Source organism: Salmo salar, chromosome 03, assembly GCF_965601325.2.
Source record: "Salmo salar chromosome 03, fSalSal1, whole genome shotgun sequence".
Classification (NCBI taxonomy): Eukaryota; Metazoa; Chordata; class Actinopteri; order Salmoniformes; family Salmonidae; genus Salmo; species Salmo salar.
Window position 1 is genome coordinate 31,840,327 of NC_138293.1, and position 15,698 is coordinate 31,856,024.

The 15,698-nt window shown below is 42.5% G+C and overlaps 1 protein-coding gene across 1 annotated transcript; it reads left to right on the plus strand.

Moving 5' to 3' along the window:
• Positions 1-567: 567 nt before the first annotated feature.
• Positions 568-12,765, plus strand: LOC106599728 (opsin-5). The gene is made up of 5 exons (XM_082973087.1): positions 568-589; positions 3,419-3,581; positions 4,404-4,531; positions 5,304-5,638; positions 10,358-12,765. The coding sequence occupies exons 1-5, from the start codon at positions 568-570 to the stop codon at positions 11,063-11,065; spliced, it is 1,356 nt and encodes a 451-aa protein (XP_082829213.1). The 3' UTR covers positions 11,066-12,765.
• The last annotated feature ends 2,933 nt before the right edge of the window (positions 12,766-15,698 follow it).

A 15,698-nucleotide genomic window follows, 5' to 3' on the forward strand; every position in this document is an offset into this window, starting at 1 on the left:
TCCTAAACAAAGAAAATATTGCAAACTTTCTTTGTACTTCTATACTTAACAAAAATATAAATGCAACATGTAAGGTGTTGGTCCCTTGTTTATTGAGCTGAAATAAAAGATCCCAGAAATGTTCCACACGCACAGAATTCTCTCATATTCTGTGCAAAAATTTGTTTACATCCCTGTTAGTGAGCATTTCTCCTTTGCCAACATAAACTATCCACCTGACAGATGTGGCATATCAAGAAGCTGATTAAACAGCATGATCATTACACAGGTGCACCTTTTGCTGGGGACATAAAAGGCCACTTTAAAATTGAGTTTTGTCACACAACACAATACCACAGATGTCTCAAGTTTTGAGGGAGCGTGCAATTGGAATGCTGACTGCAGGAATGCCCACCAGAGCTGTTGCAAGATAATTTAATGTTAATTTCTCTACCATAAGCCGGCTCCAACGTTGTTTTAGAGAATTTGGCACTACGTCCAGCCAGCTTCATAACCGTAGCTCACGTGAAACCACGCCAGCCCAGGAACTTCACATCCGGTTTCTTCACCTGCGTGATCGTCTGAGACATGCCACCCGGACAGCTGATGGGTGGGTTTGCACTAGAGGTCAACCGATTATGATTTTTCAATGCCGATACCGATTATTGGAGGACCAAAAACCCTGATACCGATTAATCGGCCGATTTCTTTTATTTATTTATTTATTTGTAATAATGACAATTACAACTATACTGAATGAACACTTATTTTAAGTTAATATAATACATCAATAAAATCAATTTAGCCTAAAATAAATAATGAAACATGTTCAATTTGGTTTAAATAATGCAAAAACAAAGTGTTGGAGAAGAAAGTAAAAGTGTAATATGTGCCATGTAAGAAAGCTAATGTTTAAGTTCCTTGCTCAGAACATGAGAACATATGAAAGCTGGTGGTTCCTTTTAACATGAGTCTTCAATATTCCCAGGTAAGAAGTTTTAGGTTGTAGTTATTATAGGAATTATAGGACTATTTCTCTCTATACAATTTGTATTTCATATACCTTTGACTATTGGATGTTCTTATAGGCACTTTAGTATTGCCAGTGTAACAGTATAGCTTTCGTCCCTCTCCTCGCTCCTACCTGAGCTCGAACCAGGAACACATCGACAACAGCCACCCTCGAAGCAGCGTTACCCATGTAGAGCAAGGGGAAAAACTACTCCAAGTCTCAGTGCGAGTGACGTTTGAAACGCTATTAGCGCGCACCCGGCTAACTAGCTAGCCATGTCACATCTGTTACACCAGCCTAATATCGAGAGTTGATAGGCTTGAAGTCATAAACAGCGCAATGCTTGAAGCATTGCGAAGAGCTGCTTGCAAAATGAAAGTGCTGTTTGAATTAATGCTTACGAGCCTGCTGGTGCCTACCATCGCTCAGTCAGACTGCTCTATCAAATCATAGACTTAATTATAACATAATAACACACAGAAATACGAGCCTTAGGTCATTAATATGGTCAAATCCGGAAACTATCACGTTTATTCTTTCAGTGAAATACGGAACCGTTCCGTATTTTATCTAGGTACATCCGTGCAACGATGGTGCTTTTTTCGCAAATGCGCTTTTGTTAAATCATTCCCCGTTTGGCGGAGTCGGCTGTCTTTGTTAGGAAGAAATAGTCTTCACAGTTCGCAACGAGCCAGGCGGCCCAAACGGCTGCATATACCCTGACTCTGTTGCAAGAGAAGTGACACATTTTCCCTAGTTAAAAGAAATTAATGTTAGCAGGCAATATTAACTAAATATGCAGGTTTAAAAATATATACTTGTGTATTGATTTTAAGAAAGGCATTGATGTTTATGGTTAGGTACACGTTGGAGCAACGTGTACCTAAGTGATTATATGCAACGCAGGACAGGCTAGATAAACTAGTAATATCATCAACCATGTGTAGTTAACTAGTGATTATGATTGATTCATTGTTTTTTATAAGATAAGTTTAATGCTAGCTAGCAACTTACATTGGCTTCTTACTGCATTCGCATAACAGGCAGGCTCCTCGTGGAGTGCAATGTAAAGCAGGTGGTTAGAGCATTGGACTAGTTAACCGTAAGGTTGCAAGATTGAATCCCCGAGCTGACAAGGTAAGAATCTGTCGTTCTGCCCCTGAACAAGGCAGTTAACCCACCATTCCTAGGCCGTCATTGAAAATAACAATGTGTTCTTAACTGACTTGCCTAGTTAAATAAAGGTGTAAAAATAAATGTAAAAAAAAATGGAAAAAAAATGAAAATCGGCCAAATCGGCATCCAAAAATACCAATTTCCGATTGTTATCAAAACTTGAAATCGGCCCTAATTAATCGGCCATTCCGATTAATTGGTCGACCTCTAGTTTGCACAACTGATAATTTCTGCACAAACTGTCAGAAACCGTCTCGGGGAAGCTCATCTGCGTGCTCGTCATCCACACCAGGGTCTTGACCTGACTGCAGTTCAGCATCGTAACCAATTTCATTGGGCAAATACTCACCTTCGACGGCCACTGGCATGTTGGAGAAGTGTGCTCTTTACGGATGAATCCCAGTTTCAACTGTACTGGGCAGATGGCAGACAACGTGTTTGGTGTCGCGTGGGCAAGCGGTTTGCTGTTGTCAACATCGGGAAACAGAGTGCCCCATGGGGTTATGGTATGGGCATGCATGAGCTATGGACAACAAACACAATTTCCAGCAACTTGGCACAGCCATTGAAGAGCAGTGGGACAACATTCCACAGGCCACAATCAACAGCCTGATCAATGAGTTAAATATATTATATGCAAAGGAAATGTCGCGCTGCATGAGGCAAATGCTGGTCACACCAGATACTGACTAGTTTTCTGATCCACGACACTACCTTTTTTTTTAAAGGTATCTGTGACCATCAGATGCATATCTATATTCCCAGTTATGTGAAATCCATAGATTAGGGCCTAATCAATTTTCCTTATATGAACAGTATTATCTTTGAAATTGTTGCATGTTGAATTTATATTTTTGTTCAGTGTAGATTTATGGAGTGTCCTTGTTCATTAGTTAAATCAATGTGTAATTACTCTCCATTGATAGGAAAGGTCTGGGGAAATAATATACCATATTCATTGACTCTGAACACTGCCCTTAATATTCCTTTGGGACACAGCCCCATTGGGACGTCATTTATTTCAAACATGTTCTTTAACTATGCTGATTACAGGCATAGACGTAGAATTACTAGAACGGACATACCCAACAGAACACGGCCATTCGACAGTACAGCCGTGCCCGTTGTTGTGTTTATATTTCTGCATATTTATATACCCCTCCAGTTGTTGTCCTGAGGTGTGTCTGTCTCTGTGGTAATTATCACAGCAGAGTACTGAGTGGTGTCTCTGTCTCTCTCTCTGGTCTGCAGGTGTGTGCTCTCTGTTTGGCAACAGCACACTGCTCTACGTCTCCTATAAGAAGAAGCGCCTGCTCAAACCAGCTGAGATTTTCATTATCAACCTGGCCATCAGCGACATGGGTCTGACCCTGTCCCTCTACCCCATGGCCATCACCTCCAGCATCTACCACAAGTACTGTACACCCATGTTTACACCACAGAGCCAAGCCTAGCAAATATCTACCACAGGAACTGTACAAACCATCAAATAATTAGTGAAATAAGGGAGTGCCCAGGTCTGGCACTGTATACTATTTTACAGTGCCAAGCCCAGCTGTACTGTGCTGTCTGACCTGGTTACTCATCCACTGGATCCTCCTGGAAAGGATTATGTGAAAAGGACATTTCCAGGCCAGAACAGTGCAGTTCGGTTCAGCAGGATAGTATGAAAGACCCCATACAGACTCCCCAAGCTACAGTAACAGCCCATTGGAGAGGAGAGGAAATGCTTCACCTCACATGTGATTGGCTCCTATACTTCACAGACACACTGTCAAAAAAATCCTGTAGGTTTGTTACGGTAATTTACTGCCAGCCAATTGCCTGTACATTACTGTAAATAAAGGTACATTAAGTTCATGTAAAAACCAAAAGGATTTATTTTTATTTTTTACAGTGCAGGAAACTGCAGTGTTTTGACTAAAGGTTTTGATGTCTAACGTTGGCCTTATGCCACCACACTGTGTAAATGCAGATTAGTAGAGTTGGGTTTGGATTAAAAACTATCCTCTCCAATTGTCATGGTTCAATTACCTTTCTAGTTTGGTCGTGTGGTGACAGGTCCTGCTTTATACTGTACATTGAATGGTCAGTGTGTTCTCACTCTCTTTCTTTCGGTATTTCTCTCTCCCTCTCTATTTATCCCTCTAATTCTCTCTCTCCGTCTACGGCCTTTCTGACCCCTCCCGCTCTCGCTCTCGTTCCCTCTCTTTCTGTTCCTCCCCCTCTCCCTCAGGTGGCTTTTTGGGAAAACGGTGTGTTTGATCTACGCGTTCTGCAGCGTGTTGTTTGGGATCTGCAGTCTGACCACTCTCACCCTGTTGAGCATGGTGTGTTTTGTGAAAGTATGTTATCCTCTCTACGGTAAGTCATCAAAGAGCCTGGCCCTAGTCTTACCATGGAATTGACAGTGGATTAGTAAAAGTCGACACTAAGTAGTTGACTGTTGATTTATTGATGGGGCAAAAATCTAAAGTTCAAAGGAACTAGATAATCAAAAGAACTAGATAATTCCTCAGTGACCGAACAAACATCAGCCACTGCTTTGATGGCTGACAAGTCAACTTGCAACTGACTAGCCAACACTCAATTAGTATGGCTTGTGATGTTGGCAAAAATTGTGCCATCCAGCTGAGGCATGCTCTACCAATTTAAACAAATTAGTTAGTAATGTATTCTCTCATTGCTGTTCTTTTTAAATGTGGTCTAGTACATAATGGATCAGTTATCCATGTAATTAGTATGTGCACCATAACATACTCAGGGCTGGAAATTGAGAAAATCACTCTGGGAGCATTCAAAACAGTTCCGAAAAATGTGTACCTGTCATAATATTCCCCTATGACATTTCCAGTTTTAGAAATCCCCACCTGTGCTTATCAGAATCTCTAATGATGACCATGCTATCTTATTAAACGGACTATCTCCCCATCCATCCACTATCCATCAATCCATCCATCTCTCACCTCCCCTTCCATCCATCCATCCATCCATCCATCCATCCATCCATCCATCCATCCATCCATCCATCCCCCTATCATCCATCTATCCATCCGTCTCCTTATCCATCTCCCCATGCATCCATCTCCCCATGCATCCCCCATCCTTCTCTCCACCCATCCATCCGTCCATTCAGGTAACCGATTCAACCCGGGGCATGGCCGTCTGCTGATAGCCTGTGCGTGGGTCTGGGCCCTGGTGTTCGCCTTCTCCCCTCTGGCCCACTGGGGTGAATACGGTCCAGAGCCATATGGCACAGCCTGCTGCATCGACTGGCGCCTGTCCAACCTGCACCCCGTGGCCCGCTCCTACACAATGGCGCTCTTTATCTTGTGCTACATCGTGCCCTGCTGCATCATCACAGCATCCTACACGGGCATCCTGATGACGGTTCGAGCCTCTCGTAAGGCCATGGAACATCACGAGGCCAGGCCGGCCAAAATGAGCAACATCCAGGCTGTTATTGTGAAGGTGAGCACTGAACAGAGTCTAACGGGAACTGTACCGTAAAACATGTTCTGACAACTGTTGATTTTAAAAAGGGATAAATATACAGTAATATTCAAAAGTTTGGACACACCTACTCATTCAAGGGTTTTTCTTTATATTGACTATATTGTAGAATAACAGTGACAAAACAATGAAATAACACATATGGAATCATGTAGTAACCAAAAAAAGTGTTCAACAAATCAATCAAAATATATTTTTGATTTTAGATTCTTTGAAGTAGCCACCCTTTGCCTTGTTGACAGCTTTGCCCAGTTGACATTCTCTCAACCAGCTTCACCTGGAATGCTTTTCCAACAGTCTTGAAGGAGTTCCCACATATGCTGAGCACTTGTTGGCTGCTTTTCCTTCACTCTGCGGTCCGACTCATCCCAAAACATCTCAATTGGTTTGAGGGCCGGTGTTTGTGGAGGCCTTCTTTGTCAAATAGCCTTCTTGGTCAAATAGCCCTTACACAGCCTGGAGGGGTGTTGGGTCATTGTCCTGTTGAAAAACAAATTATAGTCCCACTACGCACAAACCAGATGGGATGACGTATCGCTGCAGAATGCTGGGGTAGCCATGCTGGTTAAGTATGCCTTGAATTCTAAATAAATCACTGACAGTGTCACCAGCAAAGCACCCCCACATAATCACACCTCCACGGTGGGAACCACACATGCGGAGATCATCCGTTCCCCTACTCTCACAAATTTGGATTTCCACCAGTCTAATGTGCTTTGCTTGTGTTTCTTGCCCCAAGCAAGTCTCTTCTTCTCATTGGTGTCCTTTAGTAGTGGTTTCTTTGCAGCAATTCGACCATGGAGGACTGATTCACGCAGTCTCCTCTAAATAGTTGATGTTGAGATGTGTCTGTTACTTGAACTATAAGCATTTATTTGGGCTGCAAATTCTGAAGCTGGTAACTCTAATGAACTTATCCTTTGCAACAGAGGTAACTCTGGGTCTTAGTTTCCTGTGGTGGTCCTCATGAGAGCCAGTTTCAACATTAGCTCTTGATGGTTTTTGCGACTGCACTTGAAGAAACGTTCAAAGTTCTTGAAATTTTACGGATTGACGGACCTTCATGTCTTAAAGTAGTGACAGACTAGTTTTTCTTTGCTTATTTGAGCTGTTCTTGCCATAATATGGACTTAGTCTTTTACCAACCTTGTCACAGCACAATTGATTGGCTCAAACTCATTAAGAAGGATTCAGTAAACTAGGCGTATGTCGCAAGTCACGACTTCACAGGAGGGCCGTTTCAATGTAAAAAAAAAAAATGTTTTTATATAAAAATGTGTTTTTTGGCAGAAATGTCTTCTCGACCATGTGAACTTTCATGTGCCTTAATAACAAACTTGTATGCCATCTGTAAATACGAATAAAATTGTTCAATTACAAGCCTTGTTGGTTAAGCCACAGAAAAATTATATTAACCTTCCCACTAGCCATGATTGGCTGAGATAATGAGTGTGCTGGACATGCCGGGAGAGAGGTTCGGATTGGTCTGCCATATTGAAGGTATCTGCCTATTTGAGCTCGTCAGTCTGTGTTGGTAATCCTGTCGAACGTGGCTTTTTAAAAAATGTATTCTGTAGTGGAGCTGCATAAGTGTTGCTGCTCTCCATTTTCTGGAGGATCAAGTTTTGAAATCAGTGGAATTAGAGTATGATAGCTAAAGAGATGGAGAAAACACCTGTCTCCAGATTACATCTTCAAACTAAGGGCAACCGTGGTATGGCATTCCTGCCAGGGAGACGCGTACCTCATGCATGATGATGTATACAGGTAAGATAGACTATCATTAGCTAGCTACATTTTCAGATATTACACATTTCTAATGTGTACTGTTACCGAGATAGGTAATGTTAGCTGGCTGGCTCCTTAGCTGACATTATTTGTTTCCCAGAGTTGTTTGCTTTTATAGTTAGAGCCTAATGTTAGCTAACATTGGACCTGGTTGGTTAGCTCCCAGCACAGTGGCATTGTTACCACTTTGTTCATTGTTGTTTAACTAGCTAACATTAGCTGGCTGGCTCGTTAGCTAACGTTACGTGATGTGTGTGATTTTAAAAATTGTTTACCTAGCTAGCTAGCTATATGTCTTAAGCTAAAGTGTACTGTTAGCTAGCTAGCTAAGGTTAGCTGGCTCTCTAGCGGACGTTATTATTAGTTTCCTAGAGCAGTTTGCTTTTCTAGTTAGAGCCTAATGTTAAGCATTGTTGGCACTTTGTTTATTGTTGTTTAACTAGCTAATGTTAGCTGGCTGGCTCGTTAGCGAACGTTACATGTCGGGGGTGATCTTAAACGTTATTTACCTAGCTAGGTTCATTGTTTAACTAGCTAGCTATATGTCTTAAGCTAAAATGTACTGTTAGCTAGCTAACATTAGCTGGCTCCCTAGCGGACGTTATTATTCCTTTCGCAGAGCTGTTTGCTTTTCTAGTTAGTCTAATGTTAGGCAGTGTTGGCACTTTGCTCATTGTTGTATAACTAGCTAACGTTAGCTGGCTGGCTCGTTAGCCAACGTTAAGTGATGTGTGTAGAACACCTGTTGAATATGGCCGGTGTCAGTAAACGTCTGCAAAAAATTGTAATGAAATTGTTGCCAGCAAAGCTGGTTAGGCTGTTTTCATGTTATCCAGGGGTAAACAAATCATTGGCCAGAGCGTCAAGTGTGCACTCAGAGAGTGAAATGAGATGGGTGGGGCTAACACTTAAGAGGGTGTGAACGATGCTGAACGGGTGTAAACAAAGCAGAGCTCTTCACTAGATACCAAAACATTCAAAGGCGATTTTCTCAAAAGTGAGTTTACAAGTTGATCAACTTTCAAAGCAGAATGACTTTCCCATTGTTCCTCAAATGCAGTGTATGATATACCATTTTGTAGCTCTGAGTCTCTACTTTTATCCAATGTAAAAAACACCATTTGACATTTTGCTACATAAGACCAAATCCAGGTGGTGAGTCAAAAATGTACTTTTAACAAGGCACACCAGTTCATTGTAATGCATTCCAGGTGACTACCTCATAAGGCCGGTTGAGAGAATGCCGAGAGTGTGCAAAGCTGTCATCAAGGCAAAAAGGGTGGTTCCTATGAAGAATCTCAAATATAAAATATATTTTGATTTGTTTAACACTTTTTTGGTTACTACATGATTCCATATGTGTTATTTCATAGTTTTAATGTCTTCACTATTATTCAACAATATACTGTATAAATTAGTAAAAATAAAGAAAAACCCTGGAATGAGTAGGTGTGTCCAAACTTTTGACTGGTACTGTATTTGATTGGTTGATTCGTTAATTACAAATTCAATTGTGTATTGTATGGTCACTACTAAGGCCACTTCACATAATAGGGGGTTTGTATAGTTTAATGTCATGAACAGGAAGCTCAGAGCTTGCCTGGCTACCCAAACTCCTTGCTCCGGCCAAACGCTACGCCCCGCCCACGGACATTAGTTTCTTCTCCGCAATGAGTCTGGATTTGAGTACTTCCCCGACGAGTTCTAGAACGCAACCACATTTACTGGTCCCAGAAACCTATGGGTTGGGCCAGAGCCAGAACACACATAGGTTAAATGGCATTTTGAAAATTCATCATTGGCTTTGATACTCTGATTGGTTAGAGATCATCCAATCGCTGATGACTTTGTTTTGTACAACAACCGTCATTTTAACATCACCACAAACGGTTCAACGATGGCAGTCTCATACTGAAGTATATAGCGAACATAGATCAGCGGGAAGAATTCAGTTTGAGTCGTCAGGCAAGATCAGTGCAGGAAATGGATTAGGATTAGTAAATACCCGTCTCCATTTCTTTGCTTTATGTAGTCCTCCCTTTTGCTCTCTCTTCCGGTCTCTCTCTTTCCTCCATCCTTGTTCCCTCTCTCTTTCACTCTCTCTCCTTTATTACTGTCCCTGTATATTCAACCCCATAGGGGCTATATTAAAGCACTCATCCTCTCCCAGTCATGTACAGTACAGTATGAGCGTGAACGCAATGCAACACACATCTCTTCCTGCTAACAGCCCCGCTCCAGGGGTGATGGTCCCCCCTCCCCCACTCATACCTGAGATTGATGCAAATCTTATTATCAGGAAACCCACTCTGGTTGGGGACTCTTCTCTGAGGCGTGATTCCAATGTCATCCGCCATATTGAAAAGAGAGGGCATAGGGGTCAGAATTAAAGCTCAGCTCCATCTCTCCCTGAGATTGGAAGTAACCTCAATAAATCCCCTAGTGATGGGAGGTTCTCATCAGAGGGATTTGGCTAGTTATACAGGAATACATTATGATGGGTGTGGAGTCGGGTGCTTGCTGCACCCTCAGCTTAGTGGGCATCATCAGCCAGCCACAGCCTTCCTTGCTATAAGTTTGGCTCATGATCCATACGAGAATGCTTCACCTATACCTTTTTACTCTCTAAATCCAATCAGTGGCAGTCAGACAGGCCCTAATGTCCCTCGCTCTAACCTTAAACCTTAACCTAACCTTAAAAGAATCTCAATGGCCTACTTCAATCATTCAATCCTCGGGAGTCAATCAGTTGTGAATGGAGTGCTGAGTGCACTAAAACGCTATCTGCCAATAGATCTTGTTAAACTGTTAAATAACATTTGCTCTCTCTCTCTCTCTCACTCTTTCCTTCCCCCCTTTTCTGTCCTATTGTTTATTTTTCTCCTCCAGCTGAGTGTTGCAGTCTGTATCGGTTTCTTCACAGCGTGGAGCCCTTATGCCGTGGTGTCGATGTGGGCAGCGTTTGGACACATGGAGAACATCCCACCATTGGCGTTCGCCATACTCGCAATGTTTGCCAAGTCCTCCACCATATACAACCCCATCATCTACCTGCTGCTCAGGCCCAACTTCCGCAGGGTGATGTACCGGGACCTGGTGAGCTTTCGCAGGGCCTGTCTGAAGGGCTGCCTGTGCTCCTGCTCCCAAGGCGCTGTGGGGAAGTGCCGCTCCGGCTCTGTGGTCCAGGTTAGCCTCCGGTCGCTCCGCAGACCACCAGGACACAACCAGTCCTGTTCCACCAACTCATCTGCCAACCAAGCCCTCGCCGGGTACAGAGGTTGTAGCAGCACCTGTGAGAAGTGCAGCGACGCCTTCGAGTGCTTCAGACACTACCCCAGAGATTGCCATGGCGGCACCAACCCCCCCAGCTCCTCAGTCAACACTAACACACCTCAGGATCAGCTCTCAACAGAGCCCCAGCTGCAGTCACTGACACAGAAACCAACACGGAAGCAGATGCAGAAGCATAAAAAACAGGAGGCCTGTCACAAGAAGTCCCTGCGAGCCACGATGCGCAGCAAAAGGACCTCGGAGATCGACAACCTTCAGATCAACTTGAAGATGGTCCCGGGACACGCTAAATTTGCCTGGCCCTAGAATGTGATATATGCATTCTCTGGTTTTATATTTTTTACATCTCTGATATAAATTTTGCAGTTGATATTTAAAATTACTTCATTTATTTATCTGTCAAGATAGACAGTGACTTTGTTGAAATGCGCTTAGTAAAAACCTAGGTTGTCCTTCAGGGATTCATGTGGGCTGGAGGAGAACACAGTGGAACAAAATGGAACCCCATCATCCTCGGAAGGATCGGGACAGAAGCCAAGGTACAATACTGTTTGCTGTGTGCGGCAATAAAAACAGTTTGACACATGACGATGGAAAGCGAAACCCACTTTGACATCAGTTCCGCTTCCTCTACAATCCCATTTCCATCCAGTGTTTATAGTTGTCTAATACAGGTACATATACAGTAGGTGCTGGATTGTTTTATGTTGGTTCAGTACAGCATGGTTTAACTCAACATGAAACTGTTGACTTTATGTATAAAGGAAATCGATGAGAGACAGCGATAGAATCAACCAAAGTCATAATCAAACAGCTGAAGATACTGATATTCACTCAACAATAAGCACTACAGTATACTGTGTATATAAGCGCAACAGGGAGAGGAGAAAGGGCGAGCAAGGCAAATAACCAAGTACAAATTGAGCAACTGTAGACAGTCAAATTCAGAGTGAGAGAGAGGAAAGGGTTAAAAAAAAACAAGACAAAACAAATTTGTGTTGTGTGGTATTGACACATTGTGAACCGTGTTGTGTGTGAAAACTGTGTAAAATATGCATGGCAGTCATCGGCATGGAATGTCCTCCATTGCAAGGTTCAAAAAATGATTTGACCAAATCTACAAGCTGTTGATTCCTTCCAATCATGTTACAAACCATTAAATCTTCCTCCCATTTTCCACAGCTGAACTAACGATACTGTAGCACTTTGCCATGCACCTTCTCTCTCTCTGGGTAGCTGTATTGAAATCTGTTGATTTAATAATTAATTTAAATACTAACTGCCTATTTGAGAAACTAATGAGCAAAGATTTTTTTGTAGTCTTGGTACTTAATTAGAATGAATTATGGGGGGTCAATTGGAACAAAGTTCATTTAAACATCCATAAATCTGATATAATGTAATTATTGTGTGGAAAACGGACGCTAACCAACATTTGCATTCGCTGATTTATTCATTAATCATTCATGCAGAGATCCATTTTCTCCTGTTTGCGAAGGGGATTAACAGGCTCCAGCCTTGATAAGAATGTTAGTATCAAGATATGGGAAGGTATACAAAAAAACATGAATCAATGCCTTTAAAAAATGTCGAGCTTATCTCTTCTTCATCCCTGATCCTTTTTAAAACATGCAATTAAAACAGTGTTTCGCAGCAGCCAATCAGCCGCGTGGTAGTCAGATAGAGATGGACCGCTGTGGTTGGATCTGGGATCGGATGGGTCCGAGGAGAAGCTTCCTGAATACAGCAGCTGATGTTATTCTAATCAAATGCATCTAGGCTCTACCCAAGTTCCTGTTGTTGCCTGCTGCCTGGCCAAATGAAATCTGGGCACTAGCCAGATGAAATTGAATTGCTCATGTACACATATCTTGCAAATGTTATCGTGGGTGTAGAGAAATAATTATGTTCCAAGCTCCAACAGTGCAGTAATACCTGACAGTACACACAAATCCCCAAAATAAAAAGGAATTAAGAAATATTAGAACGAGCAATGTCAGAGTATGGAATATATGGCTCATATATATATATATATATATATATAACAGTTGAAGTTGGAAGTTTACATACACCTTAGCCAAATACATTTAAACTCAGTTTTTCACAATTCCTGACGTTTAATCCTAGTAAAAATTCCCTGTCTTAGGATCACCACTTTATTTTAAGAATGTGAAATGTCAGAATAATAGTAGAGAATGATTTATTTCAGCTTTTATTTCTTTCATCACATTCCCAGTGGGTCAGAAGTTTACATACAGTCAATTAGTATTTGGTAGCATTGCCTTTCAATTGTTTAACTTGGGTCAAACATTTCAGGTAGCCATCCACAAGCTTCCCACAATAAGTTGGGTGAATTTTGTCCCATTCCTCCTGACAGAGCTGGTGTAACTGAGTCAGGTTTGAAGGATCCTTGCTCGCGCACACTTTTTCAGTTCTGCCCACAAATGTTCTATAGGATTGAGGTCAGGGCTTTGTGATGGCCACTCCAATGCCTTTACTTTGTTGTCCTTTAGCCATTTTGCCACAACTTTGGAAGTAGGCATTGTCCATTTGGAAGATCCATTTGTGACCAAGCTTTAACATCCTGACTGATGTCTTGAGATGTTGCTTCAATATATCCACATAATTTTACTTCCTCATGATGCCATCTATTTTGTGAAAGTACGTTCATCTCTAGGAGACAGAACGTGTCTTCTTCCTGAGCTGTATGATGACTGCGTGGTCCCATGGTATTTATACTTGCGTACTATTGTTTGTACAGATGAACGTGGTACGTTCAGGCATTTGGAAATTGCTCCCAAGGATGAACCAGACTTGCGGAGGTCTACAATTTATGTAAACTTCCCGGAAGTTTACATACACTTAGGTTGGAGTCATTAAAACTCGTTTTTCAACCACTCCACAAATTTCTTGTTAAGAAACTATGGTTTTGGCAAGTCGGTTAGGACATCTACTTTGTGCATGACACAAGTAATTTTTCCAACAATTGTTTACAGACAGATTATTTTACTTATAATTCACTGCATCACAATTCCAGTGGGTCAGAAGTTTACATACACCAAGTTGACTGTGCCTTTAAACAGCTTGGAAAATTCTAGAAAATTATGTCATGGCTTTAGAAGCTTCTGATAGGCCAATTTACATAATTTCAGTCAATTGGAGGTGTATCTGTGGATGTATTTCAAAGCCTACCTTCAAACTCAGTGCCTCTTTGCTTGATACCATGGGAAAATCCAAAGAAATCAGCCAAGACCTCAGAAAAGAAATTGTAGACCTCCACAAGTCTGGCTCATCCTTGGGAGCAATTTCCAAACGCCTGAAGCTTGTGGAAGGCTACCCGAAACGTTTTGACCCAAGTTAAACAATTTAAAGGCAATGCTACCAAATACTAATTGACTGTATGTAAACTTCTGACCCACTGGGAATGTGATGAAAGAAATAAAAGCTGAAATAAATCTCTCTCTACTATTATTCTGACGTTTTACATTCTTAAAGTAAAGTGGTGATCCTAATTGACCTAAGACAGGGAATATTTACTGGGATTAAATGTCAGGAATTGTGAAAAACTGAGTTTAAATGTATTTGGCTAAGGTGTATGTAAACTTCTGACTTCAACTGTAGACCAGTGTTCAATGAATATGTACATAGGGCAGCAGTCTCTAAGGTGCAGAGTTGAGTACCGGGTGGTAGCCGGCTAGTAACAATGACTAAAGTTCAGGGCAGGGTACTGAGCAGAGGCCAGCTAGTGGTGACTTTTTAACAGTGATGGCCTGGAGATCAAAGCTATTTTTTTGTCTCTTTGATGCACCTGTACTGTATCTGCAATTTAGATAGTAGTGGGGTGAACAGGCTGTGGCTCGGGTGGCTGAGGTCCTTGATCTTCTTGGCCTTCCTGTAACATCGGGTGCAGTTGCCGTACCAGGCAGTGATACAGCCCGATAGGATGCTCACAATGGTGCATCTGTAGAAGTTTGTGAATGTCTTAGGGGCCAAGCCACATTTCTTCAGCCTCCTGAGGTTGAAGAGGCGCTGTTGTGCCTTCTTCACCACAATCTCTGTGTGGATGGACCATTTGTCAGTGATGTGCACACCAAGGAACTTGAAGCTTTTCATCCTCGCCACTGCGGCCCGGTCGATGGGAGTGTGCTCCCTCCCTCTCCTGAAGTCCACGATCAGCTCATTTGTTTTGTTGAGGCAGAGGTTAGTTTCCTGGCACCACTCTGCCAGGGCCTTCACCTCCTCCCTGTAAGCTGTCTCATCGTTGTTGGTAATCAGGCCTACTACTGTTGTGTCATTTGCAAACTTTTATTTATATACTTTTACCCCTTTTTCTCCCCAATTTCGTTGTATCCAATTGGTAGTTACAGTCTTGTCTCATTGCTGCAACTCCTGTACGGACTCGAGAGAGGCGAAGGTCGAGAGCCATACGAAACACAACCCAACCAAGCCGCACTGCTTGACACAATGCCCACTAACCTGGAAGCCAGCCACACCAATGTGTCGGAGGAAACACCATAAACCTGGCGACCGTGTCAGGTATTGTTGCCTACCTTCACCACCTGAGGTCGGCCTGTCAGGAAGTCCAGGACCCAGTTGCATCGGCGGGGTTCAGACCCAGGGCCCAGGGTTTAGTGATGCGCTTTGAGGGCACTATGGTGTTGAAGGCTGAGCTGTAGTCAACAAACAGCATTCTTATATAGGTATTCCTCTTGTCCAGTTGGGATAAGGCAGTGTGCAGTGCAATAGCGATTGCGTCATCTGTGGATGTTGGGGCGGTACGCAAATTGTAGTAGGTCCAGGGTGTCGGGTAAGGTGGAGGTGATATGAGCCTTAGCCTCTTAAAGCACTTCATGATGACAAGTGAGTACCCAAGTCCTGTTGTTGCTGTCTGGGTACACTAGTACATAATCTGGGGCCGGGCCAGGAGTTTGTCCTGGTC

Excerpts from the sequence above, each read along its gene's own strand:
- LOC106599728 (XM_082973087.1), top strand. The coding sequence starts at position 568 with ATGCCACCCGGACAGCTGATGG. Across the intron at positions 3,582-4,403 it reads ACCTCCAGCATCTACCACAA|GTGGCTTTTTGGGAAAACGG; the intron begins GTACTGTACACC and ends CCTCTCCCTCAG. Across the intron at positions 5,639-10,357 it reads TCCAGGCTGTTATTGTGAAG|CTGAGTGTTGCAGTCTGTAT; the intron begins GTGAGCACTGAA and ends TTTCTCCTCCAG.